The sequence below is a fragment of the Lepus europaeus genome, chromosome 1, assembly GCF_033115175.1.
Source record: "Lepus europaeus isolate LE1 chromosome 1, mLepTim1.pri, whole genome shotgun sequence".
NCBI classification, from domain to species: Eukaryota; Metazoa; Chordata; class Mammalia; order Lagomorpha; family Leporidae; genus Lepus; species Lepus europaeus.
In genome coordinates, this window is record NC_084827.1 from 122,403,500 (window position 1) to 122,427,205 (window position 23,706).

Below are 23,706 nucleotides of genomic sequence, written 5' to 3' on the forward strand. Positions count from 1 at the left end.
GTGCCGGTGCCTCATTTCAGACTCACTTGCTCTCTCTAGATTACCATAACACTTTACGGATCTTGCTACTTATATTCTGAACCCATCTCGTCTCTAATTCCCTACTTTATGCTGCTGTAACCTCCTTCACACAATTATATTAGGATCGTACATTAAATATAATTACTAACTATATTTAATTAATAAATAATGAATTAATTATTACCAGGATAGATTCTTGAGTCCTGTAACAATGTCTTGGTTTATCTTTATGTCCAGTGTACAGAAAAACCATAGGTGGACAATATGTTAATATGCTTGCTGAAATACGGAATGTCCAGTTCAAGACTGTGTTCTATAACCTCACAAGTAAAACTGCAAGAAAAATTCACTGGTAATAGTTGACCAAACTAGCAAAAAAATATACATAGAGCAGACAGATGAATGATTTATGTGAACAGATCTGTTGATTATGTAAGACACTTGCATTATTGTTGCCAGGGTTATACATTTGCAATAAATATTTGCTGTCAGTTGAAGTTGAAACAATTCTCATAATAATGGATCTCCTTGAGATGTAGTAAGAGTCATGACAACAAACATTCCTTTATGCCAAGTCCATTATTTTGATGTTTGCTAAGTGAACAAATCTCTTATTAGCTATTAGCTCCTTTACTGGGAATATTAAACAAACTTACAAATAGAAAAGCAACATAATCCTGATAGAGACAGGTAGAGCATGTACTTCTGCCAGAAAGGTTAAAACATATGAGAAGACATCATTCCCAGGGAAATACAGCTGACCCTCTGTGCAACTAAGCTGGCACGCTGTTGTCCGGCAAGGATTCTCACAGAAATATAGGTGATGTGTTTGGAGTCACACTAGAGGCTTCTAACCCAACAACCCATCTCTGAAATGTTCCACGTCAACAACACCAAATTACATCATGCTATATTCATCTGAATTACCAAGAATTACAAAATTGATGTATTTATGCAATAATGTTCTTTAAAAGAGTCCAAGTACTATGGCCTGTTTTAATTTTCCTCACCCTTTCCGGAAACAAGTGTCCATCACTGGAGGTATTATCAGGCTGACTTATCTCAAAACATCTACTAGTAAGTTTAGGACCTGTGTTATTAGTCATAGCACTTCCTGTTGATGTCTAATTTCAATTCCCCACTCAACAATGAACTGCTGGATCAGTTTTAGAAACTGAGTTTTCCAAATGGCTTATGCCATTTTTCAGATAAGAAAAACAAAGCACAGTATCTTAAGTCCCAACTCCATAAACACCAAGTAGTCAAGGACAGATACGGAAATTAAAGCTAGCTTTTAAAATTCTCAGAGTGCTAAAATATTGCACACTGGTCCCATCCCATGCTGTCAGGTTGTTCACATCCAATGCCACATTCCCAGCCTCCAGCTAAATTCCAGAAACTCTGTGTCTTTAAGCATGGTTGGCCGCTGTGCAGCTTACTAATTCACTGTCAAGCATGTTTATGTCTGATTTTCATCCTTGGCCCTTGTATCAATCCTGAAAGCAGGTAAGATTGTTGATAAATTAAAGTGACTCTTTACTGAAATAGAATCTATATGTCCTTACTTTCAAAAATAAGAACATCACAACGAAAGCTTATTCCTCTTAAGTAACTTCAGACCCTAATTGTGTGAGTTCATAATGGTCCCTGCACTACTTTCACATCTTTTAGTTGCTGGACCCCAATCCTGATCTGGGAAATTGCTTCTCTTTGCATTTGAAAGCCCGTGTCCATCAGGTTCTGGCTGCTGGGCTTCACCTGGCAGCTGTTTTGTATTTCAGTGAAATGTCAGTCATTGCCCTCCTTGACCATGTGTGGCAACTGCCCGGTTGTCCCCTGAACTGCTTTGTTGGAGAACAGAAGCTGCCAGTCTCCGATGCACCGGTGGTGGCTCCGGATTTCTCTACGTGGAAAACTGGCAGCCTGCACTCTGTATCCATGAACCAGCACGGATACTGGTGAACTTGTCAGTTTCTCTGAGCAAGCACAAAAGAGGGTTGCTTTGCTAGAGTTTGAATCTAAAGAAGAGCTTTCTCTTATTTTGTGGCGCTTTCCAGCCATTTGATTTGCACAATAGAGAAATCATATTTCAACTCCTTTAGGTTGCCCCCTTTCCGATCTGTCACCAAAAGATACGAAACAGCTATTTCTGAGGCTGCTTTATTATGGAAAACAGGCGAAGCAACTCATGTCGCTCAGATCACGTTCCACAGGGAGCAGGTCCAGCAGAGATTCAAAAGCTGGGAATAAGATTAAAAACTAATTTTCTAGGTGGAATGGGAACAGGTTCTTTCTCTTTGAAGTGAAAGGTTCACTTCTTCACAAGTGAGACATTTGATTTCAGCTTTCCCCACCCTTCCTCTGGATGGAGGGAACAGTAAAGGGTTTAGCTTCAGCACTCCAGGCAGGGTGAGGTACACACGGAGTGTGGAAAAGTTAGCCTGAGAGCTACTGAGGAAACCGAGTCTTCGTCTAGTCAGGGCAGAAAAAATGACTGTGTGTGGAGAAAAAAGCTTACTGGCTCAGCCTGCTCCAGGCAGCAGGTACCAGGCTTGCATTTTCTATGAGCTAAGCAGACATTTGGGGGCTGGAATTCTGGTCCTAGAAAGGCTAGCAAGCCTTTAAAAATATATTACTCACATCCAACTATAGTTTTACTTTTCTAATCTAGCATTTGTGCCTAAATTCCATCAGCTGCTCTATTACAAAGTTGTCAACGTGAGCCTTATATTGAGATCTAATGATTGCAGGGCAAAGTCACCTCTAAAAAGCGACCTGAGCCCCAAAATGGGATTGTCTTGGATTTCTTTTCTTTTGGAAATATTTGCCAAATGCAGACTTCCGTTTTTGAGACTACAATCATAAGAGAATTGAGCAAGAAACAAATACGGAATTGCATTGCAAACTATGAACCTCATAACTACAATATCAATGGATAAGAGTTCTTTATAAACCTCAAGACATCAGAAGAAGTTACTACAAAAATAACACAGCATAACATAATCCTGTTACAGTAAACAGGAGTTAACTAGGGGTTATGTGAACGCCACTGGATCCTGTACTTGAACATATTCATTTTCTTTCTCTCTTTCTTTCTTTTCTTTTTTCTTTCTTTCTTCCCTTTTCTTTTCTTTTTTCTTTTCTTTTCTTTTCTTTTTGACAGGCAGAGTTAGACAGTGAGAAAGAGAGACAGAGAGAAAGGTCTTCCTTCTGTTGGTTCACCCCCCAGTTGGCCGTTACGGCTGGTGTGCTGCGCTGATCCAAAGCCAGGAGCCAAGTGCTACTCCTGGTCTCCCATGCGGGTGCAGGGCCCAAGCACTTGCGCCATCCTCCACTGCACTCCCAGGCCATAGCAGAGAGCTGGACTAGGAGAGGAGTAACCGGGACAGAATCCGGCGCCCCAACCGGGACTAGAACCCGGGGTGTGGGCGCCACAGGTGGAGGATTAGCCAAGTGAGCCACGGCGCCGGCCACTTGAACATATTTTCATTGCCATTGATCTTGAATTGAAATTTAGTATTTTCTTCTATTATAAATGAAGGCAACAAACCACAGTAGATTTAGCACTGCCTATAACTTTGTCATCAATAGAAACCAGATATTCATCAGGTATAGAGTGCAGAGAATACCTGAATATTGTTAATGCTTATCACCATTACAACAGAGGTTAAGACCTACCGCCAGTTCTACTTTAAAGCATTATTACTATATTACAACATCATAACAAAACGTTGACAAGTATATCTCATTATATTTGGTTTCTTTGTCAAGCCGTCCTTTCCATTGTGTGAATATAAAACATAGTCTGCAAACAGCCTTCACTAGTTGGCCAGAGGACTCAATGGCACAAGAAGAGGTTAAGAACATCCGTGTTGTTGGCCATCATTTCATTCTGACTTCATTTCTGTCCTTCCCCATCACATCAGCTACTCTCACCAACATCTTATGTTCCTCTCCTCTTCCCTCTATCTTCTTCTTGTTTTTCACGGCGTAAGTCCTGTGAAGTACCAGTCCTCTGATGAGAATCCCCTTCCCTACCACCCTCAAGCCAGGGTCCTTGTTTGTTGCCTAGCTTCTTGTCCACTAGGCACAGACAGCTTAAATCTCCTGCGTGGCCTCCTCCAAAATACCTTTCTTTTTCCTATCAAGCGCGTCACCACTTATTCCATAACTACCCATCCAAGCAACAGGCTGCCACTGGGCAGGGCCCAAGTCTGTCTCATTCTCTGTCACATATTCAGTGCCTAGAACAATGCAGAGTGTTCTATGGTGGCTCAATAAATGAATCTTGATGAATACATCTGGTAACTTTTTGATTTAATATATTATTTGCTATTTTCATATTGCTCCTTTTATTTGCATTGAAGTTTCATAATACAAGTACTATATTTAAATTATTTCCCTGGTACTGATCATCTTGTTTTTGTTTTTCATTCATACAAACAGTGCTACAAAGGGCATCTTTGTGTATAACATTTTATTTTTCTTGCTTCCTGTTTATAGTTAGGTCCCTGGCACAGAATCCAGGAGGAGGAATTAGCCGACCTAATGGAATGAACATTTTTCAGGTTCTTGATTTATTTTATAAAGTTGCCTTCCAAAAGTGTTCTCTCCATTTACAATGCCCAAGTCATTTAAGCAGAACAGCTGCTAATGAGTTTCCAAAGTACAGTGCTTAAAAAAACAACTTCCACTGGATATTAATCATTATGTCTTTTGCATTAGTCAAAGGATTGGGTAAAATTTTGGTTGAAAAGATAAGCAAATAACTTTTGCTAAACTTAAAATGCAGTCTATTAATTAAAATGCTGAGTAAAGTTGTTTTATTCGCTAACAGAGAACTGAGTTCAAAGATAGTTGCTGGGAAGAAAAATTATGTTCACTTGGGTCCATTTTGCTAGCTAAATGAGCAAAAATCATAATAGACTCTGACAGAGTTTAAATGTATCAAAGAAAGAAATAGTCTCTACTGTGGTAAGAAATTCAGCGCTGTGGCATAATGGGTAAAGCTGCCACCTGTGGTGCCAGCATTCCATATGGGCGCTGGTTCGAGTCCCGGCTGCTCCACTTCTGATCCAGCTCTCTACTGTGGCCTGGGAGGGTAGTGGAAGATGGCATAAGTCTTTGGGCTCCTGCATCCATGTGGGAGACCCAGAGAAAGCTCCTGGCTTTGGATAGGTGCAGCTCTGGTCACTGCAGCCATCTGGGGAGTGAACCAGTAGATGGAAGACCTCCCCCCTCTCTCTCACTCTGCCTCTCTGTAACTCTGCTTTTTAAATAAAATAAATAAATCTTAAAAAAAAAGAAATCCAAGTATTTGTACCACTTCATATTTAAAAAGAAAACAAAGCATATATTTTCTAGATGCTAAGTATTTAGTACCCTGCTGGAAATATCAAAAAATCAAACATTAAGGAAATTTTTCACAAGAAGCTGAAAATAAAATGTATTGCCTTGGGCTAGCGCTTTGGCACAGTGGATTAAGCCACCTCCTAGCAGGAGGAGTTCCAGCTGCTCCAGTTCCCATCCAACTCCCTGCTAATGCACCTAGGAAAGTCATGGAAGATGGCCCAAGTGCTTGAGCCCCTCCCACCCATATGGGAGACCCAGACAAAGATCCTGGCTCCTGGGTATGGCCTGGCCCACCTCTGGCCATTGCATTCATTTAGGGGAGTGAACCAGCAGATAAAATATCTCTGTCTCTGCTCTTTCTTTGTAACTTTGCCTTTCAAATAAATAAATAAATCTTTTTTTTTTAAAAAGGTACAAGTCTTCTCTTATTTACTGACTTAAATATCAGAGGGGATTTGTCAGGTAGGAAGGCATTTTTCATTCAGATCCCACCCTTTCCCCTAACCCTCTGGTGCTGGCAGTCAAGCCTGGGTGGGCTGCTTCTCCGTGGATGGCACCCACAGTTCTCTCTCATCATATAGGCATGTTCCTACTTTCAATCCTGTAGCCGTCCCAGGGCAAGCTGTGAACCTGCGAGGTGGCCATCCATCTTACTGAATACAAGGAAAAAGTGCCTCCAGTGTTTTCCCAACCAGTCTGCCTTTTAGCAGGGCACCAGAGCTTCCTTCATTCAAATTCCACTTAATGATATTCACTTAATAAGTGCTAACTACATGGCTACCATGTGCAGGATGCAGTAGCAGGAGCTACAGGGGATGTAATAGATGGGGCACATTCTACCAATTGGAGGTTAAGTACATGAAAATGTGAGGAAGACCAAGAAAGTCCTTCCATATTTCAGATGTCTCCCTGGGAGAGTCAGGCTCATCAAGCCTTGACGTCCTGGAATGAAGACACAAGTGCAAATAATTACCATGAGGCAATAAAGCAAGCACATAAAGAGGAATGTAAGTGCAGGTCACTGCCGCATGCCAGCATGGCATGAAATGATCACAGAGCCAAAAGAAGGACTGGGCCTGGAAACTTCCTTGGATAAATGGCTGCTTTTTATGGCTACCGTTTATTGAGCGTCTGTTACATGGTAGGCATGGGGCCAGGCACCTTGCATTTATCAGACCATTAATCCTGACAACAGCCCTAGGAGGTTGGTTTAGCACTCCCATTTTATAGATGAGGGAATAGCAGCCCAGTGGCCATGACTTGGTCAAGGTCGTATGTGGTCAGTGAGAAGCAGAGCTCTTTTTACTATGCTGAACATACAAAGTGCCACTCAGGAATCATACTTTGGTTAAGAAATCCTTATGTAAAGCTACTCACAAGTTAAAAAAATTATATAATAACTGGGCCAAAAGCAACATACCCTTCTGAGATGTCAATTCTGGAAGTGTCACATAGAGAAGAAAATCTCAAACAGCCTTCAGAAAGCATAAGCAGTAAAGCCCAGTAATCTCCATTCAGGTTTCCCTATCATGGTCATGTTCAGGGGCAGCCTGGGGGAGACTCTGGTTTTGAAGTTAGATTTTCCGAGCGATTCTTGACCACTATTTTCCTGTCTCTAGGTCTCACTTTCCAGTGTCCTTTAGGGGATTGTTAGACAATTGTTAAATTAGCCAATGTATATAAACTGTACTCCAGGACACTACACATTACATTAGTATTGCTGGGTCTTTGTTTTCTGCTGCTAGAAGAGCATACTACTAACTGGGTAAGTTACAAACAATAGCAGTTAATTTTTTCACAGCTCTGGAGGCTGCTGCTGGTCTCTGTGGGCTCCTTAGTGCTACAGCACTATATGATAGAAGGGTAAGCAATCACACAAGAGATGGGGAGAGGAGACGCCCTGTTTATGAGAAACTGACTCCCATGGTAATGAACCAACTCACAGTCATGACTCTAACCATTCATGAGCTGCCCTCATGTCCTAACTACCTGTTAAAGGCCCCCCTTCTCAACATTACAATGGCAATTAAGTTTTCTAAAAGTGTTGGAGGGGACATTCAGACTACAGCTTCTGTTCTGGCCACTCAAAAATCATGCTCTTCTCATATGCAAAACACATGAATTCCAGCCCAACAGCCCCCAAAGTCACAACTTATTTTAGCATCAACTCAAAATTCCAAAACTGATAGTCTCATCTAAACTGGGTATGAGCAAGTCTCATGGCAGGATTCATTCTGAGGCAAATTCTCTCTAGCTCTGATCCTGGGAAATCGAAACCAGTTATGAACTTCCAAAATACAATGATGGGACAAACAGAATAGACATTCCCTATCTAGAAGGGAGAAACAGGTTAAGAAAGGAGTAACAGGCCCCAAGTAAGTTCAAAACCCAACAGGGAGAACAACATTAAACCTTAAAGCTCCAGGAATACTCTCACTCCATGTGCTGTTCCCTGGACCTACTGCAGGGTTCGGTTGAGCCCAGGGCCATCAAGGGTCACACCCCCATGGCTTCGCTGGATTATCCCCAGGCAGCTGTCCTCACAGGTTGGGGTGATATTCCGGTAGTTTTACAGTGTGGGATCTTGGGAGGGGCTCTACTAGGCACTGCCCTAGTGGGGACTCTGTCGTGACTCCAACCCCCTGGTTCTGCTGGGTATTGTCCAAATAGGGGCTCCCTAAGGAGGCTCTGCCTTTCCGACAAATCCGTCTAGGACCCCGGGTGACCCTGTGAAATGTAGGTGGAATAAACCATGTCCCTGAAAGCTCTTCCATTCTGCATGCTTAAAAAGGCATCACCACGTGGACACTGCTCAGGCTCAGTGCTTGCACCCTGCAGAGCAGTGAGCTGAGCTGCAGATGGGGTGGCTGAGGAACCCTGTGCCAAGATGCAGAAGCAGAGACCTAAGGTGGCTCTGGATAGGGAGGCTGTGGAGGGCACCCCGGCCTGCCTCCTGACACTATTCTGCTCTCGGACAGCTCCAGGCTTGTGATGGGAGTTACAGACTAGATCTCTGGAATGCTTTTAGCTTCTTTCTTTCCCTTGATGAATAAATAGCACCTGGCCCCCTTCTAGCCATGGGAATCTCTTTATCAAATGGTCCCTTGCCACTCCCTTAGTATCTCTCCTGAACATGCTTTTTCACTCTTTATACTCCTTATGAGTGTTCCACACTTGTCCATTCTGTTTTCCTTTTAATTACAAACTCTGTGTTTAAGTCATCTGTTTCCTCTCACATCTCACTGTGTACAATGCAAAGTAGTTGCTTAGATACTTCTTCTTACACCAGATATCCCAGTTCATCATCCTTGAGTTCTGCGTTCCATAATGTCCTAAGGTGTACAACCAGTTCTACTAAGTTCACTGCAACATCATACCAAGGATGCCCTTCAATCCACTTTCCAATTCCTCACTGCTCATTTCTGTCTGATACCTCTCCAGAGTGACCTTTACTGTCATGACCACTTAAGTCATCCCTAAGAAGATTCAGTTTCCCTATAGCTCTTTTCTTCTGCTGAGCTCTGAGCAGAACTGCCCTCAATGCTCTGCCCACAGGAATCTTGGCTTTTCCCTAATTGCTCTTCTGGGTTCTCTAGTTTCCACTCATCATCCGGGCCCAAAGCTGCTTCCACATTTTCACGTTTCTTACAGCAACAGTGTCACTTCTAGGTACCAAACTCTGCTAATCAGGGCTTCTCAGAGGGACTGAACCAATAGGACACACACACACACACACACATACACACACACACACTTTTTGAGAGATCTTCAAAAAGTTAGTGGAAAAACAGAATTAAAAATTGAGTTAATTTTACACAAACCAGGAGGAAAAGAAAGCTAGGCATCAGAAGCAATGGGTGGCAGGCCTATTAATGGCTGATCTATACAGTGATCTGCCCTCAAGGAGACCCAACAGGCCAGTCCACTGCAGTGGCTTTCAATGTGGTAAGCCTGGGCTTCAGCAGAAGTCAGCTTGTGAAGAGCCCTGGCAGCTCTGCCAAGAGTTGGATCACTGGAAATGGACCTGCCCTGGAGTCAAAGGATGCCCAGGTCAGAGCCACAGATCTTATTGGCTCTAAGCTGAAAAGCCCTTCACTCAGCCCAACTTCCAAAGTGACCACTGCAGCTGAGGGTGAGGTCAAGTAGGGTCAGCAACATTGCAGGCAGAACTGTAAATTTCTTGTTAGAGTTGCCACCTGCCTTTACCTGGCCAGCTCTCCTCCCAGGCCAGCCAAGTAATGAAAGTCAACAGAGTGCCTTCCCCTAGGAGGTTCACACCTCCCTTAGGATATACCCCATGTGAAGAGATAGATAGGTCTGGGCCTCTTAACTTACAAGGCCTAAAGCCCACCAGATTATTATCAAGCCCCTTCTATCAGGTTCTATTTGCCTCTCAATCAGAAAACTTCATTGTAGCTTAGACAGCACCTTTCTTAGCTCCTCTAAGAATGACTCTGTCCTTTGTTCTAGACCCTGTCTAGCGTACTTGGGCCTCATTCCTTTGTAATCATAACCTCTACTCTACCACCAATGGCTCTACTCCCAACATGTGTGTACTGATGGTCCTCTTCCCCACTTAATGCTGTATAATTGTTCAGACCTGGTTAATGCCACTCTTAGGATCATTGGTTACTATTCTCACTCTGTCTTTTATGACCTTGTCTAAATATGATCAGAGTCGGCAAACTTGGAAGGCTTCCATAGCCTTGGCAACTCATGACGACAGCCTAGGGTGGTTACTGGTGCCATAAACTAGAGTGTCAACTTGTTGGGTCAACAACAGGAGCCACTGTGCACTTGCTCCTCATGTGGGATCTCTGTCCTTAATGTGCTGTACATTTTGATTTGATGCTATAACTAGTACTCAAACAGTATGTTTCACTTTGTGTGTCTATGTGGGTGCAAACTGTTGAAACCTTTATACTAAATTGATCTTCTGTATATAAAGAGAATTGAAAATGAATCTTGATGCAAATGGAAGGGGAGAGGGAGCGGGAGAGGGGAGGGTTGTGGGTGGGAGGGAAGTTATGGGAGGGGAAAGCCACTGTAATCCATAAGCTGTACACTGGAAATTTATATTCATTAAATAAAAGTTAAAAAAAAATTGAGTTAATTTTAGTGCAAAAAACTTGAATCCATGCATACATTTTTCATCTGATGTATTTTCACTAACTTCTTGAAGATCTCTCACATACACATGTGTGTGTGTGTGTGTGTGTGAAATACCTACTAGAACACACACACTCTCTCTTTCATGATGATGAAGTTGGTTCATGCAATATGCAGGCTGATCTCCTGTAAGCTCATCTCAAAGCCGAAGACCCTACAATGCCAGTGGCATGGCTCAGTCCAAGACCAAAAGCCTCAGAACCTGGGAAGCTGATGGTGCAGTTCTCAGCCAGAGGCTGAGGGTGTGAGAGCCCATGGGGCTACTGTAGTGAAGTCCTGAGTTCTAAAGGCCACAGAGTGGAATCTGATGTGCAAATGCAGAAGGAAGCAACCATCCTACCTCCAGGAGAGAGCGAGAGCAAACCTTTTTGTCTCCTTTTCTGTTCTCTCTGGGTCCCCCAGTAGATCAGATGATGCCCATCTGCACTGAAGGCCAAACTTCCCTACTGAGTGAGCAGACTCCCACTCCAGTCTCCTCTGGAAATACCCCAGAGACACACCCAAAATAATGCATTAGAGTTTTCTTGATATCCCTTAATCCAAAGTTAACTATCCCATGCTGTTAAAATGATATTTTACATGTAAGTCTAACCAGCTTGCGTCTGCTTTTCCAGACTACAGCATTGTAGCCGCAGCAAATGGGAGAAGAAGAACACTGACGACTGTGAAGGGCAGCCTTCATTGCTTATGACAGCAGCCTCAGGAGATGGCTTAAAGAAGGCACCACAGGAGTACCAAATCATAAACAAGAAAAGTACAAGAGCACCAATGTCAAGCATTTCTCTTATAACGTCCATTTTCCAAACTTCCTTCACAACCATTTCATTTAATTCATATAACACATCTGTGATGTAGGGAGAGTATTATTTCTACTTTTACAGATAAGAGAGGCTCAACGGATTTAATAACTTCCCCAGAGTCACAGCTAGTTATAGGAGCAAAGAGTACCGCAGTCTAGGTGTGTGCTGTATAATAAAGTAGCCGCTGAGCATGTGCAGATACTAAAATTCAGTACAATTAAGTGAAATATTCAGTTCTTCAATAACACATATGACACTGCAAGTGCTGACAAGCCACATGTGTTGAGACACACTCATGTTGGACAACACAGATTATAGGGCACTTCCATGGTCACAGAATGCTTTGTTGGATGTTGTCAGACTACAGAAATGAGAGCATCAACCCACCACTGCATAATATTATGCCTGGCATTCATAACAATGAATGTGAGTCTCAGAGAAAGTAGTCAGGGAATAGGAAAACACTTTGGAAACTTTGCTATGAAAAACATCCAAACTTCATACTATGAAGCTAATGTTGTGTGACATGAGACTTAAACATCACCGGAAATGAGTCCAGAATTCTCCAAATGCCTGGCACAGGTGCTGCTTGCACATGGAATGCGCATGTATTTGAGTAGCTCTATTTGATCATGCACCCATGTCAGAAAAACATGTCACTGAAAGACAACTCCACCTGAAGCAAATAAGTGAAATGTCATTAAAATGTAAGTAAATACCTTTGTTGAGATCTCAAGGGCATTTATGATTATACATTTACCAAACTATTCAATGTGCATTTAAAGTCCTTTATATTCCTGGGTGTTTTCAGTGCAGAAAGATTATAAGTAAATGCAATCAACAGAAATGAATACCAGTTAAAACAAATATATCTAGAGACGAGAAAAGTTTTTAATAGTGATGTAAGCCTTAAAAAGGAACACTGCTTTTTAGAATGGCTTATAAAATATCCCTCATAAATTAACAGATCCTTGGTAAATTTATAATTTATAATATAAAAGTCTGTGTCAACTTTTGATTCAATTTCCTTAGAATAACACTAGGAGACAAACGTCAAAAGTGGGGAAATGAACAATAATTCCCAGAATTATTTCAAAGCAATATAAAAAGTGCAAAGGTTTCTTAAGTTAGTTTCTGGAGGATGACAAACACTTAACTACTTGAGACGCCCCAGCCTCGCCTGATAGGATGCTGTTGTCAAACTCAACATGCATGGGCAAAGATGGAGGCAGTTCTATTTTTGAAATTGACTTTGAAAGTCCTGATGATATATGTACATTTCATGAAAATATGAGCCTCTTTAGACAGATGGGACTCATTTATGTTCTACATGATTGTACCCCAGAACTTCAGACTTGAGATGTTTGTCATAAATATAGTTAATCTATTATTTTATGAGGGATATTAAATCTCAGCCTCCTGGATTTAGATAGATGTATGCTAAATTTATGATGGTGCTTGTCTGTAAATGACAGATGCTGCCAAAGCAGAAAACGATCGCTTTCTTCTTCTCAACAGCACAAGGTCCTGTTGCTAGAGACAGAGGCGAAGAAGAGACCATTAAGAAGACCTTGCTGGCTAATTGATGGAATCCTGCCGCAGTCAGCGGAAACGAGAAGCTGTCATTTGGAAAACTTGGCCCCATTTGTAACAACACATAAAAGCTATGGCGCACACAGGGGAACCCATAAAAGTGGCGAGGCAAGGGTTTCCGTTTGTATTGAGTATCTCTGGCAGGCAGAAAAACTCTTGGACAAAGTTGAAAATATACTTTTAGAAGGCAAGAGGGTGACCATAAAAAGCTGCACAGCAAGTTTTCCAAGGAAATAATACTGACTTACAAGTTGATAACTGCTCTGGGTTCACACCTCAGGAACTGCCACCATGACAAAGCACAATATGCTGAAAACGAAAATGAGCTGTTTGGAGGTGAGCCATTCTCTTTCCCTCCTTCTCATGCCTTGTTATCTCACAGTCTCCACGTGTCATGGGTGTGGGGCATATAAAACCACCTCTCTGTCACCAGTGGAAATCTTTTGGATAGAATGATTCAAAATGCTACTGAAAGTATGTTCAAAATAACCCAACTATACCCCCTTTGGAGGCAGGGTAAGACTTGAGCCACACTGGCAAAGCCCTATCCCAGTGTTAATCCCCATATACACTTTCAGGTCTACAACTGTCAAGCCAGAGGTTTGGGAACATGTGTCATTCATCATCTACCTGCAAGGAGTGTTTTCATTCAAATACGTTCTTGAAAAGATCTGTAACTTCTAATGCTTTATTCTATTACACTTAAACACTCCAAACAAAATACTGCCCAGGAGCTTAGGGCTTATCCATAAAACAAAGCTTTAATGATCATTTCCCTGCCTCAGTTTCTACCAAAAGGTAACAACAGTCAGCAAATAATTTAACAGTCAGCATGGTCACATGCACTCATTCTTTTATTTCAAAAATTATTATACTTGGCTGGCGCCGTGGCTTAACAGGCACACCGGGTTCTAGTCCCGGTTGGGGCGCCGGATTCTATCCCGGTTGCCCCTCTTCCAGGCCAGCTCTCTGCTATGGCCTGGGAAGGCAGTGGAGGATGGCCCAAGTCCTTGGGCCCTGCACCCGCATGGGAGACCAGAAGTACCTGGCTCCTGACTTTGGATCAGTGAGATGTGCCGGCCACAGCGGCCATTGGAGGGTGAACCAACGGCAAAAAGGAAGACCTTTCTCTCTGTCTCTCTATCAACTTTGCCTGTCAAAAAAAAACAAACAAACAAACAAACAAACAAACAAAAGACACACACAGAGAAACAGGGACAGAGAGAGAGAAACATCCTCCCATCTGCTGGCTCATTCTCTGAATATTCACAAAAGCCAGAAATACAATCAAGGCCTCACCCATGGGTGGCAGGAACCCAAGTACTTGAACAATAACCACTGTCTTCTGGATTCTGCACCAGCAGGAAGTTGGAGTCAAGAGCCAGAGCTGGGAATCAAATCCAGGCACTCCAATGTGGGATACAAACATCTTTACTAGCATCTTAACTACTAGACTAAATACTCACCCCTGATTTGTTAAAAAAAAGTTGTCTAGTGTTTTCTGATATTTTATCCTGGGCTATTTGCATTTACTCTTCCAAGTCAGGGAAGTTTGCAAGCAATACGGGTAGTAAATGTGGAACACGAGGCTCCGAGTTCCTGTTCTGACTCTACTGGGATTTGAGTTGTGCAACCTTATAAAAGCCATTTAATTTTACCATGACCCACGTTCTTCATCTGTCATTGTTATTTGGGAAAAGCTTAAAAGTGATGATTATAGGGGCTGGCGCTGTGGTGTAGCAGGTTAAGTAAATACCTGTGGTGCCAGTGTCCCATGTGGGTGACAGTTTGTATTTGATCTAGCTCCCTGCCAATGGCCTAGGAAAGCAGCAAAGGATAGTCCAAGTGCCTGGGCCCTTGCACCTACGAGGGAGACCCGGAAGAAGCTCCTGGCTCCTGGCTTTGGATTGGCCCAGCTCTGGCTGTTGCAGCCATTTAGAGAGTGAACCAGCAGATGGAAGATCTCAGTCTGTGTCTCTCTCTCTCTCTCTGTAACTCTGCCTTTTGAATAAAATATATAAATCTTTTTTTAAAAAAAATGATGATTATATATTATTTCTCTTTATATCCTTAATATCCAACATAGTAAACAAATACAACACCATAAGATTAGAAGCCATTTGGAGGGCAAGAAAATGTCCTTCTGTTCACTGATGCACCCTAGTATCTGGCAAAAAATATACATATATTACACTATTTCATATAGATAATGACTATCTGTTGAGTTGGTCACATGAATGACTAAAGGATGGATGTTAATTTCAGTCCTCCCTATAGCAGACTTTTTGAAAGGGTTAAATGAAAATTGAACAAATTTAAGTTGTTCCTATTATTATATTTCAATCAGAACCGGCTGGTTCCATCATCTTTGCTCTTAATTATACCCATGGCATTCGGAATCACCCCCTATGCTTTCATTTGTTTAGATAGGAACTGATGTGCTAGAAATAGCTTTATACACTTTAAACTAGAAATGTAGTTTTCTCCCATCTTGATATCTAAGTAATTTTTAAAAACTTCACTGCTAAAGCTTGGACATATGGACTATTGGGTTGCCTATCCCAATACTTTATCATTAGGCTGACTATTAGAGTATTTTATTACTAGTAAGAAATAAGGTTCTTCAAATGCTCCGTATCTTTTGAACTTCTTATTGGTTGTTAAATGCTGTCACAGAACAGCCTTCAATCTGATGCACAGGGAATATTACTGCAGGGATATGTGCTGTCATATGGCATTATCACACTTGAACTCCAGGGAGAAATCTAAGAGTATCTGGCCAATATGTTCTAGCCATCCTCCTGATGCTGCCTAATGCTTGCTGTGTTTTGACCCTAATTCTTCCAAAGAACATTTCTCTTCCCTCCCACTATGCTACCAACTCCCACTGATGCATCATTAAAAGTTGGGTCAGATCCTAGGAGACCATAAAGCCAATTATTTGGAGTTCACATGTAGGTCCACCCCAACTTCTGAAACATAAACAAAACAGCTATTCTTAGCTAATTGACTTTAATGAAACATATTTAATTTTGAAAATCCAGTAGTTAGTTCATATAATAAATGGAATTTCTGCTATTTTGGTTCAAATTCATTTTGTTTACTGACCTAAGATGGGAGAAAAAAAAAAAAAACAGAAAGCTTGTCATGATACCCTAAAATTTTTATATATATATATTTATATTTTATAGAAAATGTCTTTGTAAATTACACAGCTCCAAATGAAACAGGGGCCAAATCACATCTTCAAATACAACATAAAAGAAAGAAGTCTGCCAAAACAGCATGTGAGCAGGCTTTCCTAGCTCTTGGAAGATTGTGGATTACTTCTTAGAGTAAACAATACGTATTCTCGAGGGGCACTGAGAAGTCATCTGTAGCCCACGCTCCTTGGCTCCTTGTCAGACACTCTGAGATCACACCTCACCGTCACTGATATTCAGCAAATCCCAGGAGGCTGCTCTCCCAGAAGCTCCCTTCCTTTGCAACAGGATAGGTCCCTTCCCTCAAAATTCTCTATCCTTGAACAGCAGTCTGTTGCTAAGCTATTGAAGTTAAAACCTGAACTAGCGAATCCCCTGGATATTATAACTGCCTGCAGGTTTGAAATCTGGCAGCTGAGGCACTGAGTGAGGAAGATTTTCACTTTTCATTCAAAAATTTAAGAATCACATAGATACTATTTAAGCTCACTTGACAAGAGCTCTTCATTCAGAAGAAAAAGACCAATGCTAGGCAATTTCATGAGATTTGCCAATCAACCGTGAATTTCTACTATGATTGTTATTTAAAATTTTGGCTGACTCCTTATAGTCAACGTTGTCTGAAATAAAACATTTCAATCAATTGCCTCAGTCACCATTCCTTTTCCCATTCTCTCCCTTGCTACATTCTACCCAGACCAGTTATGAAGAGCTGTTTTTTGTGTCTTTTGTTTTTCTAAAATGGGTTTTCAACAAAATGAAAGCCAGCTGACAAAGCTATAGGAGCTTTTTAAGGATTTAGAAACAGGTAGCTAATAATACATCATGTATTACATTGCTTAGTCCAGATTTCCCATCTTAGCAAAGCTCCTAATTTTCCAACTTGACAATTCTATAAGACAGTTGGAGGTGACAAAAGAACATATATCTATTTAGCAAATATAGCCCATTTTATTTTATTTTATTTTATTTTATTTTGACAGGCAGAGTAGACAGTGAGAGAGAGAGACAGAAAGGTCTTCCTTTTTTCCTTTGGTTCACCCCCTAAATGGCTGCTATGGCTGGCGCACTGCGCTGATCTGAAGCTAGGAGCCAGGTGCTTCTCCTGGTCTCCTATGCGGGTGCAGGGCCCAAGCACTTGGGCCATCTTTCACTGCCTTCCCGGGCCACAGCAGAGAGCTGCACTGGAAGAGGGGCAACCGGGACAGAACTGGTGCCCCAACCAGGACTAGAATCCCGGTGTGCCAGCGCCGCAGGTGGAGGATTAGCCAAGTGAGCCGCGGTGCCGGCAGCCCATTTTATTTCTAAATAGTGCCATCTTAAATTAGACTTCAGTGTTTTCTGTGGGTGTAACAGAAGAAAATGTTTTATTAGTATTGATACTTTCACAAAACGTGGAGAAACAAGTAATGAGTTTTGTTAAAAACTTTACACAGCTTTTGAGTTAGGCAGCATGGAAAAGGAAGTAAACTCAAAATACAGTTGATTCCCATTACTTAGATATGAACAGTTACATGGTGACGGATATCAATGCTGTTAAGACCACAGGTGCCATGAAGAGTGGGTGGGCAGGGAAGTGGCAGAGGGAATGGTAAATGCCAGATTAAAGACTACTAAGGGATATACTGGGAGATACTGGCTTGTGATGTTTATCATTGCTCTCACACTCATCCCTCAGGGTTCTTCTGGTTCTTATTTTATATTCCTTGCTATTACACTGCTGTACTTGATCCTGGAGTGTCCCAACTGCTCACAGGCAAACATAGTTGCTCTGGAAATCTCTATTGTTTCACTGAGTTTCAGTTAGCATTCAAATGTTGGAAGAACCATGAATTGTTAAATTTTCTTTCAATGGATACTCAGGGGGCACCTTGTGGAGATAAGGCATGCTGTGAGTGTAAGCCAGCCCTTTGATTTGGGTTTTCTACTTCCATATTTTTCTTTCTCTGGTTCTAGCCTCTAATCTTTGACTTTTTTCCCTACTTTATTTTCCTCTTTCCTCACCTTTCCTTTTTCCTTTCATGGTCTTCAGTTACTTCATTTTTTTTTTTTTTTTTCACTTACTCATCCTTCTCTAATTCCACTTTTGACACTTTTTCCCTACTCATTGCTTTTACTACTTTCCCTAGAACCAACCCAACTCCCAAGATTAATATAACTTATGTGGAGCATTGAGGACGTTCAGTAGCAATGTTGGAAGTTTCTAGTACCTACCAACTTTTCTGTCAGCTCACGTCACAAAATCACTAGAAAAAATGGACTAACAGTAACCTCCATTATTATTTTATCATTTTCCCTATAATGCAGCTGATAAGATCTGTGGCAGAGTATTGTTTTACAGAAGCAACACAATCTTGTGAAACATGAAACCTGGCAGGAAGTCAGGAGATGATGATCCTGTTTTCCAACCACCAGGTAACCTCCAGCAAAAAGCTGCCCCAACGTGTCCCTCACCATGGTTTGTAATTTTGCAAAGGGGGATGATTTTTAATGTCAACATCTGACAGATACAGGTATAAGATTTGTCACATATGTAAAAAGATTTTTTTCTATAGGAGGGGAGAAGTACCAATAATAATCTAGTATTTGTTATCTCTTCATCAGATAACAGGAGTTTAGTGCATCTATGCCATAAGGAAGAAGAAGCTTTTATTACCAAGTTTGGGTTGACTTTTGCAAACCAGACTTATGTGGCCCAACTGAGGACCCATCTTTTTTTAATTAATTAATTAATTTATTTATTTATTTTGACAGGCAGAGTTAGACAGAGAGAGAGAGAGAGACAGAGAGAGACAGAGAGAAAGGTCTTCCTTTCCATTGGTTCATCCCCCTAATGGCTGCTAGGGCCGGCATTACGCCGATCCGAAGCCAGGAGCCAGGTGCTTCCTCCTGGTCTCCCATGCAGGTGCAGGGCCCAGCACTTGAACCATCCTCCACTGCCTTCCCGGGCCACAGCAGAGAGCTGAACTGGAAGAGGAGCAACCGGGACAGAATCCGGTGCCCCGACCGGGACTAGAACCCAGGGTGCCAGTGCCACAGGCAGAGGATTAGCCACAGCGCTGGCCCCAAGGACCCTTCTTAAGTAGTCTGTTCATCTGAATAGGTTTTCTGAAACTTCTCATAGTAATGATGGATTTCCTCTTCTCCAAAGGCCCTGGAAAGCCAGAGGAAATATTCTTAAGCCTTCTCCTCAAATTCTACAATGATTTAAAGAGCAGAAGAGGGTGAGAAGTATGTGTGAGTGTTTTCTGCAAAGAGGAGGTCCCTAAAGACAGAGTCATTTAAGGGAAAGAGACTTCTTGTTTCTGCCTCCTTTAAAGGGCACTGTAGCTCAATTAGCCACTGGTGTACGTGGGGTAGGGGTGAGAATGTTCTATTAAACATCCAAGTTCATGGTCTCCAGGATTTAAAAAAAAGACTTTTTTCTCTTTCTACTGAATGAACCAACTCAGAAATATTGCTGACTCACTGGGACTATGAAATACAGACTTTTCTTGATGTACTTTCACCAGCAGCTCATATCCAATTATATATAAAGTTCTTCCATTAATCAATTCATAACTTTATAAAGGTTGCCTTAAAATCTATGGGCTCATTTGTCACTCTGAGGGGAACTCTATGAAATTATTAAAAAGTCAAAATATTTTATTATTTAACACATTTTCAGATTCATTGAGTAATGCCGCTCTCTCAGAAAACCTCAATCTTCCCCCCTCAACTCACCTTTACTGGGGTAAGAATATAAAATACTTATAAGTTTAAGAATTCCTTCACTGAAAAAGTCTATGGTAAAAAACAAATATAAACATGTAGAAAGTAATATAATTAGCTCAGTATTTTAGAAAGGTTTCTTGACAAAAGTCTAAATACGCTGTTACCAAGTAGCCTCTACTTACTTTCATGCATATATACTTATATATATATATTTCTTATACACATATATATATTTAAATGTATATAACAACATGAAATGGCAACATATCAAATGCTTAGATTCCATGCAAACACACAATCCTTCTTGTGAAGGCTGTATATTAATATTACAAAAATAAACCATGGAGAGTAACATGCAACAACTAAGGGGAGAGGAGAAGGGTTGGGGCAGGGGAGAAGGGTGAGCACAAGGAATGCAAAGAACAAAAGTGTCATTGACCTGATTTGTCAGAGCTGTTGCCTGTGATTGGAGTGATGGAGCAGCTGGGGTTAGCCTTTGCGCTGTCCTTGGAAGAAACCATTTTGGGTTTATTTTTCGTTGCCTCTAGTGCTTTGACCTTCTTGGCATGTTTACTTCCTTTGTAGTGGGCCTCGGCCTGGCTCTACAAAGGAGAACAAATCAGGCTCATTTTTTTGCTACCTAGAAACACCACAATGGATGATCATGCAGGAAAAAAATACATTCAATCATAGGCACCACAGACATTTACAATTCGGCACTTGACGATGTTTCTGGCCCTTAATGCAACAGTAGACCAGCATCTATGAAGTTTTAGCATACTGCACCCTTCAGTGCAACAGAGGACAGTAATGATCTTTAACAACCTAGATGTTAGATGAGTGGGCAACAAGGATGGACACAATTGTGATGACAGTGGGCTTTGTCATCAGTGCCCTCCTTCTACTGCTCATCCGTGTTACTTTTTAAACTCGTGGGTAGACACACGAGTGGATGTCCATGTGGATGGACATGACCATCCACAAATGTTCCCTTTCAGCTAAATACCTATCTGCCTTGTGTCTACTTTCTTCTGGGCTCTGCTCTGAGATCAACTGGTATGACAAAAACATCAAGTTAACAAGTGCTATTGACTGGAAACGGCAATACATTTTGGTGACATCTATGTGTGCTTACTGTGTCACTTTGATAACTCCAATTCCAACAGTAGATAACAGAAGCCAAAAAACAATTCCTGTTTCTGATCTCAAATGTAAGCAGTTAGTGTTAAATTCACTTAAAACAAAGCATGTAACTTCAATAATAGATCAAAAAGAAGAAAAAAATCAAGAAAAAAGACAAAACAAGTAATAGCAAAGTTAGAAAACATTTAGTTTATTTGCTGACATTTGGAAAACTCACCAATGCCTAAACAACAGGTTTTTTAGCTTTTTGACATCTAGCACTAATGAACACCTTAATAAAAGAATCTAACTACATACACTTCAAATTCATCTTGCATATATCTGAAAAAATATAACATGCATATGGCAAACAAAACAAAACATACATGATTTACTAACTTAGTTAGGAAGATGAAATGGATGACAAATATTAAACAAGATGGATTTTTGTTACAGGATTTCTAACGTAGTAACTTCTAAAAATACCTGTTTTCTTCATACATTTATATATCTAAAAATGATTCTATGCATTTTTCTATTCGGGTTCTCCAGGAAGCAGAACACGGGTGATAGGTTTGTGTGTGTGTGTAGAAGTCACAGTGGATAGAATAGGATTTTGTGTTTAGGAGGCAATGAGTTTTCATAAATGTATGAGGGAACAATTGTAATACAGGGCCATGCCTATGTGAGAGTCAGAAAAAACTGGGAAACATGCTGTTACAGGAGATACAGAAGAGAAGGGATCCGAGCAGAGCATTCCGATGAAGACTTCCTAAGATCAGTAACTTCTGGTTTGTATTTAAGGGAAGAGATCTATGTGAATTGGAAGAGAAAAGTACATTTCTGGAAGGAGGATTGAGGCCTAAGAAAGAATTGAGACCAGGGTGCCACAGCAGCGGGAGGCATGGCTGAAAAGGGACTTCCATAGGCCTCTTATCAGAAGATCTTCAACATAAGGCCAAAGAACCCAGATGCACCAACCTGTGCAGTAAGAAACCACTGAGATGAAATTCTTAGTCCAAGCCGTGATGATGCAAATTTCAAATGGAGAGGATTCCTAAGACGGCTACTTATTACATGCTTGTTGATTGAATATGATGGACAACAGGACAGACAGTAGGACAGCAGTGAGAATATTATTCTCATTGAGTGAGTACAGAGAATGAATATATCAAAAACTGTTGTAATGATATCGATTCTTGAAATCCTGGTTTTTATCAGTCCTGCTTCAGCCCTTTTTAAAACGAAACTACTTCACTGCTAACACTAGAGATGAAGCCCCTAATAATGTGCCATGGCTAGACTTCTGTGTGTTGCTGGAGTGTGCCTTCCTGACTTTCTGGCTTGTTTCCCTCCAGCTCACCAGGCACACGTTGCTTTGCCATCCTAGCAGGGCAACTGGTGATGAGCACGACTTCAATGGCAGCAACACTTTCAGCTCTCTGGGAGAAATAAACTCACTTTGTGCTGAACTCATAAATGTTGCTGAGGAAGTTATTCATGCCAAAACATTATGACTGACACAGCTACAAGTGTCAACTATCACACTGTGAGTTAAACATTCTACTCAAGTATTCACTATCCTATCTGAGTGGGAGTCTAATGATAGATTCACATCTGTTTTTCAGTGGTCTTTGATGTTGCTGTTATTTCTTGTGGCATGCAACATAATTAGGAGAACAATATATTGTATTTGGTATCAATGCAATCTAGGGATAGAGTTGGTTTTTGTATGTCCCTGGTATATAGCCCTAGTCACTGAAGCCTATATCATGCTCATTGTCCCTGACTTACAGAATTCATTTTCATAAATATCATTTTGGATCTTCATTGCCTTTTTATGGATTATGCTTACATTGCTCAGGGTCTTCTCATGTTGTTTTCTGATTATTGAGTTGTAAAACAAAATAACTCCATGGGGGAAGAAAAGTATAACATTATTTTAAGTCATTTATTTATTACCAAGAATGATTATATCTAGCTAAGATAGTTGGGTAATTATGAAGAAACTGTACACTTGAAAATTTTAGAGAGGGACACCGTGGACCTACATGGAGGGTGTGGACATGCACAACTCAGGAACTCAGCAGCTGAGAGCCTCAGCACCATCTTTGGAGAGTGAGGTGAGACCAGACTGCAGGGCCCAAGCCACTAGTGATAAAGCTGTGGGAAGAGCCTGGCATGAGTTCTGCTTGGAGCCCAGTGGGGGGACAGTGTACCTGTCAACCTAGAGGGAAAAAAGGTGGCACATTCCTCTCTCCCCAACCACCCGGCACTGGTATCCTGTAACAGCCAAGAGAGGGTGGGTGCCATTTTGGATATACATAACAGCTGTGCTAGCTTTTGTCTATGCGCCCAGCATCCAGCTGAGAGAAGATGCCTGAGTCTGGCAAGGAGAATTGACAGAGGGCTGGGTGCTCGTAACTGTGGGAGCCTTGTGTTTTGGGATGGAATGTGAAAACAATGTGGTTGTGTGGGAGGGCGCAGGGTGTGGCTACATGGATCCTTTGTGTGGTTGCTATGGCAGCACAGATGAATACTGGCCACACTGGGACTAGAGCCTGAGCACTGGTCTTCTTGGAGGAGAGAAGGTGAGTGTGAGAATACAACAAAGCTGATCAAACCTCTGTCCCTGATTTAAAAAAAAAAAAAAAAAAAGAGAATCTGCACGCCCATCTTGGGTGTCACCTTGGATACTTCCTTCATCATAGAGCACTGAACAGATTTCTGGG

The 23,706-nt window shown here is 41.4% G+C and overlaps 1 protein-coding gene across 3 annotated transcripts in view; it reads right to left on the reverse strand.

Moving 5' to 3' along the window:
• Positions 1-23,706, reverse strand: part of ZNF385B (zinc finger protein 385B) — a 288,440-nt gene that overhangs the window by 15,543 nt on the left and 249,191 nt on the right. For all 3 annotated transcript variants that reach the window (XM_062200794.1, XM_062200783.1, XM_062200803.1), the window contains one exon: positions 20,292-20,454. In XM_062200794.1, coding sequence (XP_062056778.1) covers positions 20,292-20,454 — 163 coding nt within the window. The remainder of the gene's footprint in view (positions 1-20,291; positions 20,455-23,706) is intronic.